Genomic DNA, 11,901 nt, shown 5'->3' with positions numbered 1-11,901 from the left:
AATTAGAGAGGCATTGTAACCTAATGATAAGAGCAAAGACTAGCCAGACTTCCTGGATGTGAATCCAGTGATCATGGACAAATCACTTAACCTTTCTGTGCCTTAGTTTCCACCTGTTTAAAATGGTAGTATTAACAGGGGCATCTGGCTGGCTCATTTGGAAGAGCATGTGACTCTTGATCTCAGAGTTGTGAGTTTGAGCCCCATGCTCAGGGTGTAGAGATTACTAAAAAAAAAATTAAAGAGGCACCTGGGTGGCTCGGTTGGTTAGGCATCTGCCTTTGGCTCAGATTATGATCTCGGGGTCCTGGGATTGAGCCCCGCATCAGGCTCCCTGCTCAGTGGGGAGTCTGCTTCTCCCTCTGCCCCTCCCCCTGCTTGTACTCTCAAATAAATAAAATCTTTAAAAAAATTAAAACAGAAATAAATAAAAATAAAATGGCAGTAATAACAGTGTCTGTCTCAGGATTGTGTGATTAATTAATACACATCAAGCACTTAAGAGAGCCCCTGGCACATAGAAAATTCTGTTTAAGTAATTGTTTTTACTAAGAGAGGAGTGTTCTAGGCTTAGCTCTCATTTTGTTGGAACTTTTCTTGATTGTCAGGGAAACCGCATATTAAAACTACTTAGCTGTTTAACTGGAGAGTCAGGCATCTGCATTAGAGGTAGAGATGGAAAGTTTCAGAGCATCAGCTCTTCTATTTTGAAGCCCTTTAAACAGATCATCCCATCAGGCCTATGCAGCATAGTTTTAGGGTAATTGAAGTCATCCTGTTTTGATTTTAGGGATTTTTATGTTACCACTACTGAAACAAAGCAGCATATATGAGAAATTTTCCTGTTCTTGTGCAGTGTATTAACCTATTTCATGTCATAAAGTGTTGCGGGGTTTTTGGTGTTTTTTGTTTTTTGTGTTTTTTTTAGCATATTGGAGTGCACTGATGGGGCTACCTGTGGCTAGAGTTTATGGCTCACGGGCTACAGTTGACCCATTTCCTGCCTACTCAGAAGGCTGAAGGGGTCAATATGTCAGCATACTTGTAACCTCCTAGTGACCCACACCAGTTGGAAAGTTCTGTTCTCATTATGAAATAGCTTAAGGAATTCCACTCAAAATCCATACTTTGACTTTTTACCCAGTCTACCTTTCCCTTGAAGACAATCAAATAGGTCACAAAAATAGAAACTGAGTGGTCTTGTTTTTCTTTGGTTAAAATATAAGAATATTGTGATTTTTTTTCAACCCTCCTACAAAAGGCAGTCTTAACACACGTCCTACCTTTCCTAGGAGTAATTTTTCAGACTTTGGTGCATGCAGATCCAGTTTGTATATTTTCTGGAGTGTCTTCTGGAACTGGAAGCTGGGTTTTCGACCTTGAAGAAAATCCTTTGAAGACGGGGCAGATAGGAATGTATTTCAGAAAGGCAATCCTTTTTACCGTGCTCATCCCAATGGGGAAGTCATAGCTCTTGAGACTGGTAGACATCTCGCTGTTGGCATGGGCCCCAGCTTTCCACTGTATCAGACCTCGTTCCTCTGGGCTCCCTGAAATAGGACAGTGAGATTATCAAGACCAGCAGCCCTCCACTACCTCCCCTCCATACCTCCATAACCTAGTCCTGAGACAGATTTCTGGAATCCATTGTTTTCATTCTCAAGTATTTTCTGGGACTGAAAGGTTACTGGATCCATGATTTCTCGGCTTTTAACTTGGCCAGAGCTCTAGGAAACCCTAAAAGATACTGGTTATACTTAGTATCTATTGTGTATCTATAGTGTGCCAGTCTCTGTGCTAAGGGCTTTAATTTCATTATCTCATTTCTTCAAAACATACCTGTGGAAGGCATATAGGCACTAACATACACATTTTTATGATGAAGAAACAGGCAGAAAGGTTAAGTAATTGTCAACTTACATCTTTAGTATGGGCCTAGCATGTGCTAAGCTGATGAGGACCAGCAGTGCCCAGTCTGCACTGGGGGCAGGGAGGGCTATTTAGAAACACTATAGGGGTGCCTGGGTGGCTCAGTCGTTAAGCGCCTGCCTTCGGCTCGGGTCATGATCCCAGGGTCCTGGGATCGAGCCCCGCATCGGGCTCCCTGCTCAGCGGGAAGCCTGCTTCTCCCTCTCCCACTCCCCCTGCTTGTGTTCCCTCTCTCGCTGTGTCTCTGTCAAATAAATAAATAAAATCTATAAAAAAAAAAAAGTCTCTGGAATTTATAAAAAAAAGAAACACTATAATCAGTATTACTATTCAATATTAGGATTCCATATTTGGAAAATAAACTCATTTTTATAAGACAAACCTCAGAAAGTCAAGCCAAGTAAAATCTTTGTTGGTAGTGTGGATACACAAAAGATTATTTACATCTAGGGAAATGCTCCCTCAGGTGGGTGAGGGGTGCGTGAGGTCTGGGGTGTTTTTTGTTTTTTTTTTAAGATTTTATTTATTTGACAGAGACAGCGAGAGAGGGAACACAAGCAGGGGGAGTGGGAGAGGGAGAAGCAGGCTCCCCGCAGAGCAGGGAGCCTGATGGGGGACTCGATCCCAGGACCCTGGGATCATGACCTGAGCCGAAGGCAGTCGCTTAACTGACTGAGCCACCCAGGCGCCCAGGTCTGGGGTTTTCACAAGAGGGCTGGGGTGAAAGAAGATTATTGGAGTGTAAATCTAGTGGAAAGAGGTTTCCACTAGCCCCACTAGCATTTGCTGAACTAATTTGTGATCCAAAAGTCACAAAAATAGAAACTGAGTGGTTTTGTTTTTCTCTGGTTAAAATATAAGAATATTGTGATTTTTTTTAACCCTCCTACAAAAGACAGTCGTAACACACATCCTGCCTTTCCTAGGAGTAATTTTTCTAAGTTTGGGCTGTAGATGGGGAAAGGGCAAAAGCAAAGCGGCCCATCAGTAAAATGCCCATCACACAGAAGAAAGTGTGTGATTCCATGATTAAGGACTGGCTTCTGATTTAGCCAGACCTGGGTGTGAATTCAGGTTGGGTGACCTTAGGCAAGTTACTTGACCGCTCTGAGCTTCAGATTTCTCATCCATGCACATTGAAGGACTACTGAAGATTATGTGGCACAACATACATGATGATCCTTGGCAGAGATGGTTGCTGATAGGCTGTTGCGTTGAAGGATGGAGATGTGAAGAACTCAGTAAAGCAGTAAGGCTCTTAAGATCTGGGTAGCTTAATCCAGCTATCTAGATCACAAAGAAGCCCGTCTGTATACAGCTGTCCACCTGATGCCTTCCATTTTCCCAGATTCCCTGAGCATTGAGACTGCCACGTCCTTGTCTCTGGTCCGCAGCCTGGCTTCCTCTCAATGGGGAAGGGCAGGTACCTCCCCCATTAGTCCATGGGGTAGCTGCTACCAAGAGTTCTCATGTCATCTTATGCTAAAATCCCTAAAAGGGCCCTGGCAGGGCGCCTGGGTGGCTCAGTTGTTAAGCGTCTGCCTTCGGCTCAGGTCATGAACCCAGGGTCCTGGGATTGAGCCCCGCATCGGGCTCCCTGCTCCCCGGGAAGCCTGCTTTCCCTCTCCCACTCCCCCTGCTTGTGTTCCCTCTCTCGCCGTGTCTCTCTCTGCCAAATACATAAAATCTTTAAAAAAAAAAAAAAAAAAAGGCCCTGGTACCTAGGCCCTTCCTGCCCATGCTCCAGCCCTGCAGCTGTGTTTAGGCTGGTAAGTGGTGGGGAATGGAGGGCCATCATCCTGGTACTCCCATCCCTCCTCTCCCTGGACTGATGCAATCTTTAACCTCTGCCCCCACAAGAGCTTTCCCTGATCTTCCAGGTCCCCTGAAACCCTCCAACAGAGGCAGTATGGTGCAGTGGCTGGGACACAAGCCATAGACTGCATCCAATGGACTTCGTTAAAATCTCAGATTTGCAACCTTTTAAATCTGCAAATGTGAACTTCGGTGAGTCAACCTCTCTAATTCTGTTTCCTTGTGAAATGGTGTTGACAGTCTCTGCCTAACAGGATAGTTTTTGAGAATTAAGCGAGACCTAAAGTTTCATTCCAGACCCACAGTAAATGTTTGGTAAATGTTAACTATGCTTGTTACTCATTTTAGAACATGGAAAACTCGTTACTCATTAATACAACTGGTGGCATTTAGTTTTTATATTTTACAGGGCACCTGAACATGGGCCAGGAGCGTTCTCAGGGGCCCACGCTAAGTATCCTCCACAATCCCTGCAAAAAGCCCCGATTCCAAAGAGAATGTTAGGGGCTCTCCTAGTAGTCAAGCGTGACAGGTTGCTGGCATATTTGGAGTGGGTTTTGCCACCCAAAGTACTGCTTCATTTGTATCTGGCCTAATGGAAGAAAGCAAAGGATCCCAAAGGCACCCTTCCACTTGGTGGCTGTCAAGAAATGGAGGGGAAACAACCCACAGGGCCTGGGAAAGACTCCCCTAGACCCACCCTCTTCAAGCCCTATAGGGCATGTCTGTGCCTCTGTCCCGCCAGTGTCTCTCCCTCCAGCCAGTGGGCACTCCGCCAGCCCAAGTGTCCCTGCTTCTCCTTGCAGGGCCTGCATTGCCTGGGTGCTGGCCACACTTCTGGTTGAGGGACCACCTGTTGGAGTGCAGATGAGCCCAGCCTAGTCCTGTGTGCCCCTCCCGGGGCTGACCCATACCTGGCACTGTGTTGTCCAGTATGAAAGCGAGACACCCACCCACGAACATCTCTGTGGTCAGCAGCACCGTTAGAATCTGGTCCACTTCAGGAATGCCTGTGGAATAGGCCAAGGGCCAATGGGCATCTTGGTGTGGTCTGGAGACAGAGCCCAGGGACCTTGTTCCCACTTGTGCAGCTTGTTGACTTCTTTGAGCAGGCATGGTGATGAAACGGTACAAATCCCAACGTTCACACCTATAATCCCAGTTTTGTTGTCTTGGGACACATCATTTAACTTCCCTGAGCCTCACTTTCCTCCTCTGTAGAGAGGACAGTAGTATCTGTCTCTGGACGCTGTTGTGCATGTTAAATGAGCACATGTAAAGCTCCACGCCTGTCCCTAAAAAGTGTCTCCGTCAAGGACAGCTGCTAATTCACTTCTCAGCTTCTGCTTCACACCCCAAGCTGGCCAGGATTTGTGGCTCAATTGTAGGGTGCCTTGGAGGGAGGGAGCCGTGCCCAGAGCCCACCACGCATCCCCCAGCCCCGGACATTCGGACTAGCGGAGGTACCTGTGTTGATGGCACCGGGGTTGGACTCCAGGTAATTGGGCAGCGTGAGCCCGAAGAACATGGAAAATCCGAGCACGAACAGGTTGCGGGAGGAGTTCATGTCCACGAACTGCAAGTTGGACAGCCCCACAGCCGTAATCATGCCTGAGGGCGCAGGGTTAACCGCTGGAGAGGCTGCGCGGGCAGGGCGGGCTCCACCACTCCCAGACCGCACGGAGACCCCCGGCCCGCACGCGGCACTCACCGAAAAGGGTGCAGAACATGCCTCCCAATATGGGGTCAGGGAGCGAAGCAAAAAGGGCGGTGAACTTGCCAATCGTGCCCAGCAGTAGCATGATGCCCGCACCATACTGCACCACGCGCCGGCTGCCTACCTGCAGGGGAGCCGGGAGGGGGGCGGGGTTAGGCCCTGGGAGCGGAGCTGGGCGGGGGGCCTGTTACGAAAGCGAGCACAAAAGAGCCCAGGCTCCTTGCGGGGTAGGACCATTCAAAGACGGGGTGTGGCTGCGGCCCGCGGAATGGGGCTTTGTGCGGCTCTGGCTTGTGGCACCTTGGTAATCCCCAGAACGCCGATGTTGGGGCTCGAGGAGGTGGACCCGTTGCCTGTGCCCAACAGCCCTGCGATAATGCAGCAGATGCCTTCGGTGAAGATGCCCCTGTAAGGAAAGGGCGAGTTGGGGGCTTGGTCCAGCCCCTGCCTTGGCTTGGGTCCCTCCCTCACCCTAGGTGGGCTGCTCGCCTTCTTGGGGACTGTGCAAGCTGCAACTATCTGTCCGTAGTACTCCCCACTCCAGGCCAGAGGTAGGTCTGGGAGCCAAGAGCCCACGTCCAAGCGCTAGTCCCAGTGCCCCAGAACTTATTCCCTTAGGCGACCCTGGGCTTCAATTTCCTCATCTGTAAAATGGGGATAAGGGTACCTGTCTCACAGAGTCCTTAGTAGACTGCATAAGAGAATGCACATGGAGGGCCAGGCATGTTGAAGACTGTCAACAACCATAGTTTCCCTTAGGCTTCATTATCTCAGCGACTCAAACACTCAGACTGAATGATGAGAGCATCCCCATTTCATAAGTATGGAGAATGAGGTCTGGACAGTCCAAGTCCACACCTTTGGGGCTCAACCCTGTCCCTACATTTGCTTTCTGAGTGGCCCCTGAGAAGATCCGATACAGAAGAGGGCAGGTGGCCATACCTGTTGATGGCATGTACTGGAGGGGGTGGGGCGCCAGCCAGGCGGGCACAAGCATAGTAATCTCCGATGGACTCAATGATGCCCGCCACTGTGGCACTGAACATTCCCAGGACAGCAGCCGCAGTCACCGTGGGCAGGCCCCACTGACCTGGATTGGGGCGTGATAGGAGCGTGGATGCAATGTCGCTGGGTGGGCCAGGGAGGGGACTAGGCAGTTCGTGGGGGTGAAGGGACCTCAAGCTGGGGCAGGAGCTCTACACTTGTGGGAGCATATTTGGGATCACTCGGAGTCGTGAAGCTGGAGTGAGGCTTTGAGGAAAACACTCTGCCTGGCACACTAGAAATGTACACCTAATGCCAATTATATCGGCAGCGGGATTGGTATCATCGGGGGCCTTGTAGATGGTCTCAGCTGGAGGCAGAGGGGGCCAGTGGGGTGGCTCACAGGGGTAGGGGATGCGGATCCAGGGCGCAATAGCCATGATATCCCCTCGTGCGTCCGTCCGTGCCTGGAAGCCGTAAGCTGTGGGGTCTGAGGGCAGCACGTTCGTCAGGGTCAGGACATAGCAGAGTAGCCACACGGTCATGATGGCCAGCACAATCTGAAGTGGGGTGGGGTGGGGGGAGCACTGAGGGCCCTGGAGGTCTTGGTCCAGCCAACCAGCCCCTACCTCAGCCCCAGCCTCTGCCACAACCCCAGCTGCAGCCTTCACCCCTGCTCGAGCTCAAGCCTGGGCCCCAATACCTGCTCTAGCCCCTGACTGGGACCTTATCTGTGCTCTGGTTCTAGTTCTTCTGGGGTCCCGGACCTGCCCCCAACCTTTGCCCTGGACACAGGTCCAGCCCCTGCCCTAGTCCCAGCCCCAGCCGCCTGTCAGCTCCTCACTGGAAACATCTTGAAGATCTGGATGCGGAAGAGAGTCAGGCCCTTGCCCCAGCGGTAGACAGGCAGCAGGAAGGTGAAGTTACGCAGGTACTGGGAGAAGAGGACGATCAGGAGAATGGAACTGGGGGCAGAGGCACAAAGGAAAGATGGCTGTTGGCTGGGCTAGGGACAGGACATGAAGGGGGTGAAAGGGCAGAGGCTGGACAAGGATCAGGCCTGGTGCCTGCTCACCAAGCTGAGATGCCCCAGTGGGAGCCAGCTCGGTCACCAGCAGCTTGGAAGACAGAGAGGCCAATGAGGGAAACAGTGGGGGTGACCGTGAGAGGTCCTATGTAGCTGAGCAGGGCCCCAGGCAGCCCCATCAGCCCGATCACCACCTCCACTGTGCTGGACACCATGATTGCACCCTGGACCTAGAAAAGCAAAGATCAGCTGTAAGTCCCTATGTAGAGTCTATCACCTCTACATTAAAAAAAAAAAAAAAAAAAGCTCCTGGACTGCCTCCTTGAATCCCCCAACTCAGCAGTGGCTCCCCTCCCATCTAGCCCCCTCCTCAAGTCCAGGTCTCTTCTACCCCAGGTGCAAGCCCACCTCTCGTATCCGTGGGTGCCAGATATGAGAGGTGTTCAGGGGAAGACTCCAGTTACCGTAGATCTCCTCTGGGAGCAGAGACAGGGACACACACATGGCCAGGGAACAGAGACAGAGAGGAAGAGAAGATGCTGCCATGAATGCATCCCAGTGTCTGGACTTGGGACAGTTGTCCAGACTTCCAGGCTCCTGGGCCTCCCCTCTCCAGCACAGCCCCCAGAAGTGTGCCCACCTTCTGGGGGGCATTTCCATCTCTCCAGGGCCAGGATGGCTTTGGCTGGGACCAGAAATGCAAAGGCGCTGGCCTGGAACAGCGGCAGCCTGGAAGAAGAGGCACAGAGCGGCAGGGGTGGGGTCAGGGGTGGGCAGGGACACAGAGACAGGAGAGATGGAGACAGAGGGCACCGAGAGAAGGAGACAGAATCACACCCAGAGGCAGAGAAACAGAGGGACAAGGGACAGGGCAGAGCTAAGAGAAGTCACTGCGGCCCCAGGCAGGACTCCATGAATTTTGGGGGCCCAAGGAAGAAAACAAATAGAGTCCCTGCCTCACAACCTTCCCCCCTTTCCTTCTCAGCCCCAGCTCCTGCACTGTGAGGAGCCCCGTGCAAGGAAGTAGACAGCTCAGCTCTTGCATCCAAGCTCCACTCACAACCTTCCTCCATCCTCCCACCACACAACCGTTTTTTGGCCACCCAAGCCTTGAGCTGTGTGCTCGGGGGCAGGGGGCCCCCAGGAGGATGGGCTGTTGAAGAAGCTCACACACAGCCTAAAAGCCGGGAGTGGGTGATTCTGATTACCCAGAGTAGGGCCTAACAGGGGGAGAGCCCAGCTAAGGGTACATTCCCTTAAACCCACCGACTCCTTGTCTTTGGGGAGCCTCAGGGGCCCAAGGTAGGATCCCAGCTGCCTGGCTCTAAGGCTGGCTTGGGAGTAGGAGTAGCAGGTGGGGGAAGATAGCAGCTCCGCCCCGCCCCAGAAGCGCCCTCAGAGAAACCACCTGGTCCTGTGGTGTGGCTCACAGGTGGGGGCAGGCAGCTCACCGGATTCCCAGTGTGCTCTGGATGAGGGTGGTGATGCCCACGCAGGTGAAGATGGTACCGATGAGCTGGCTGACCATGTGCTGGTCCCGGCCCACGCACAGCGCCTCAGCCAGAAGGAAGGGCACAGCAATGGTGCCACTGAAGCATGTCAAGTAATGCTGGGGGGGGGGGGGGGGGCGTGAGGCGGCTCACAGGCAAACAGGGACACCCTAACGATCCTCATGCCTGCCTCAGGGGGCCTGAACCCCTGCTGCCCCTGGCAGGGTGCTCACCCAGGCCTGATACTCGCACAAGGGAGTCCCAGAGAGCTACTGTTCACCTATCTCTTTGGGGTACTAATCTGCCCCCAAGTTCTTCCTGTGGCTTCTGTGGAGTGGGTCCTTTCCCTGTGACTGACATTCTGCCTGGCAGGTGACACATATTCCCGGGGATAATCTTCTCTCGGGCCCCATCAGATGCCCCCTCCCACCCCAGCTCCGTGACAGTCACTGTTGTTGACCTTAGGTTTCTCTTCCTGTTACCCAAGATAAACTTGTTGGCTAGGAAGGGGGCTGGGATCCTGGGGAGCATGCAGAGTGGGGGTGGGGAGGCCCTGCAGGGAAACCCACCTGGAAGCCCAGCAGAATACACAGGTACCAGGGTGGCACATCCTCAATCTTGTACAACATGTCAAACGTGGGCTCTCTGGGCAGGGCCACCGTGGGATCCCTCGTGGAGTTCCCTGCGGAGCCCAGGGACTCCTGCTAGGGCAGCAGAGAGAAGTAACTCAGGGTGGAGTGATGGGCACCAACCAAGTCCATTCTGCCCCAGAATCAATCAAATGGCCTGAGTGGCCTGTCAGATCCTCACAACGGCGTCCGAGCCCCACTCTCCCTCCCGGTTCATCCACCCAGCTGTCTCTCGGTCTGGCCACCCCTGGCTCCCTCCTCACGTTCCTTTGTGCAGGGATGAGTCCTCTGTGCTGGTTCCTGGAGGCCTTGGGACTGGGGCATTCTGGCCAAGGGGATGGGCCCCTAAGTCAGAAGTCCCCAAGGGGCAACAGGAGAGGGGGCCAAGAGGGCTGAAGTCCGTGGACAGGCCCTCTTGGGCACACTCTGGTCCTACCCTTGCCACTTGGGGTTCCTTGGGGTTGCCCTGGGGGTGGGGTAGGTGGTCCCTGCTGACCCTCAAGCTGGAGTCAGCCAGTCCCAAAGCTGACAACTGCACCCTCACTGCCACCCACACCCCATCCCCCAGTCGCTACTTTCAGCCTGGGATAGTCACTTTCAATCAAGTTCATCAGAACTTGTGTCTCTGCCTTCCCAGGGGGAAGACATGAGCAGGCCCTCTAGCTCCCACCCAACCCTGCCCCCACCCAGCTCCCACCCATTCCCCAGCACCTGTGTCTGGCCCTCCAGGTTCTCCTGGGCCCTCATCTTTGGGGCACAGGTGTGAGCGGTTCCTGAGGAAAAGAGGGGATGGCTTTACGAAGGCCAAGGAGGACTTTAGTCCACACATCAGACATTGTTCGAAGTAAATCTGTAACCAGATCCACAGCTCTGATTGCGAAAGGCAGACCTGGGCAGAGATAACGTATTAACTCCGGCCCGAGTGGTAAAGGCCACCCGAGCCTCGGTCACATTTCCCTCCCGAGCATGCGCCCTTCCCTGCCTGCGCCTGAGCCTGGCATGGGACCTGGTCTTGTTTCCAAGAGAGGGCCAGGGTGGAGGTGACGATAGACACCAAGCCCCGGGTGACAGGGAAGAGAATGGCAGTGGCCCTTAATAGATCACACTCTGAATGAGACTCTTCCCCACTTTTTAATAACAAGTTAATCAATATCCTCATCAAAGTCACTCTCCTTAATGAGGAATGACTGCATGCCCAGCAACTGCTATGTATTCCCGTGCTTAACCCCAGGTCTTAGGCGGTGGTAACCTCTTTTACTGCTGAGGAAACAGATCTAGGAGATGTGATCTGACCGAGGCCATATAGGTAGCAAGATTTCAGAACATCATTCCAAAAACTCAGGTTAGCCTGAACTCCTGAGCGCATGCTATAAACAGCCAATAGATTCAATAAAGGGCTGCCTTTCCCACATGGCCAAGTACCCTCAGCGTCACAGGGGCACAAAACAGAGGGGCTGCTGTAGGAGAAGCTGCCAGGCTGGCCCAGCCTTGCCTGTTCCCTGTGTCAGGACAACGATCTCCTCCACGCCCCCCTCCACATCAGGACTGGCTACATAATCTGCAGGACCCAGTGCACAATGAAAATTTGGGGCCCCCATTCCAAAAGTATTACGAATTTTTTTTTTGTTTAGTATTATGAATTTTGATACAGCAACAGCAGAGTATTAAACCAGATCAAACCAAACTTTTCTAAGCACAGGGCCCTGTGTGAGTGCCTGTCCCACGGCCGCTGAAGCCTGCCCTGGACTCAGCCTGTCTTTTCCTCCTGGCAGGCCCTCTGGCCTGGCCATGGGGCCCGGAGCTGGCTGAAGGGGCCTGGGGAGGTTCCGAGGAGCTGGGGCTCCTTAGCTGGTGAGGATTAGGCCTAAGGTTCCTGGTTCTGCTCCCCTCTGTGCTGCCCCAGGCCCAGCCCCCCAGGGCCCACCTACTTCTCGGTTGTTGGGCCCACGGCCAGGCCCTGCTCCAAGGGCCCACAGGCAGCCGGGCTCTCCAGCTGGGCAGGAGTTTCATGCTACAGCCGTGGGTCCGTCCACCTGTCCAACCTCCAGCTCGTCTCCTGTCTGCCTATCTCCTGCTCTACTTCCTTGGCTCCTGCTCCGGGGTGTCCCAAAGTTGTCTGACCAGTTCGAAGCTTCGGAACTGCTCCTTAGCACTTGCCTCCCCACCCCTCTCCACCCCAGTACTCCCCAGGGGGCTGAGCCCCACCCCTTACATTTATGTGCACAGTCCCATGGACATTCAATTCAACCCAAACCACGTGCCATCCACATAGAGATGGGGCAGCTACGTTGCACATGGTTTCAGATGCAC

General features: G+C 53.1%; 1 protein-coding gene across 1 annotated transcript; it reads right to left on the bottom strand.

The window, feature by feature from the left end:
- Window positions 1-1,195: 1,195 nt before the first annotated feature.
- On the bottom strand, window positions 1,196-10,462 carry SLC23A1 (solute carrier family 23 member 1). The gene is made up of 14 exons (XM_032425268.1): window positions 10,303-10,462; window positions 9,532-9,666; window positions 8,924-9,081; window positions 8,113-8,201; window positions 7,881-7,948; window positions 7,521-7,702; window positions 7,290-7,410; window positions 6,849-7,005; window positions 6,404-6,551; window positions 5,762-5,867; window positions 5,456-5,585; window positions 5,212-5,355; window positions 4,659-4,754; window positions 1,196-1,550 (listed from the first exon to the last, which is right to left on the bottom strand). Exons 1-14 carry the CDS (start codon window positions 10,336-10,338, stop codon window positions 1,303-1,305), a joined length of 1,818 nt encoding a protein of 605 aa, XP_032281159.1. The 5' UTR covers window positions 10,339-10,462; the 3' UTR covers window positions 1,196-1,302.
- Between the last annotated feature and the right edge of the window lie 1,439 nt (window positions 10,463-11,901).

The sequence above is a fragment of the Phoca vitulina genome, unplaced genomic scaffold, assembly GCF_004348235.1.
Source record: "Phoca vitulina isolate PV1807 unplaced genomic scaffold, GSC_HSeal_1.0 scaffold32, whole genome shotgun sequence".
Lineage (NCBI taxonomy): Eukaryota > Metazoa > Chordata > Mammalia > Carnivora > Phocidae > Phoca > Phoca vitulina.
This window is presented reverse-complemented; position numbering and strand designations above follow the sequence as displayed.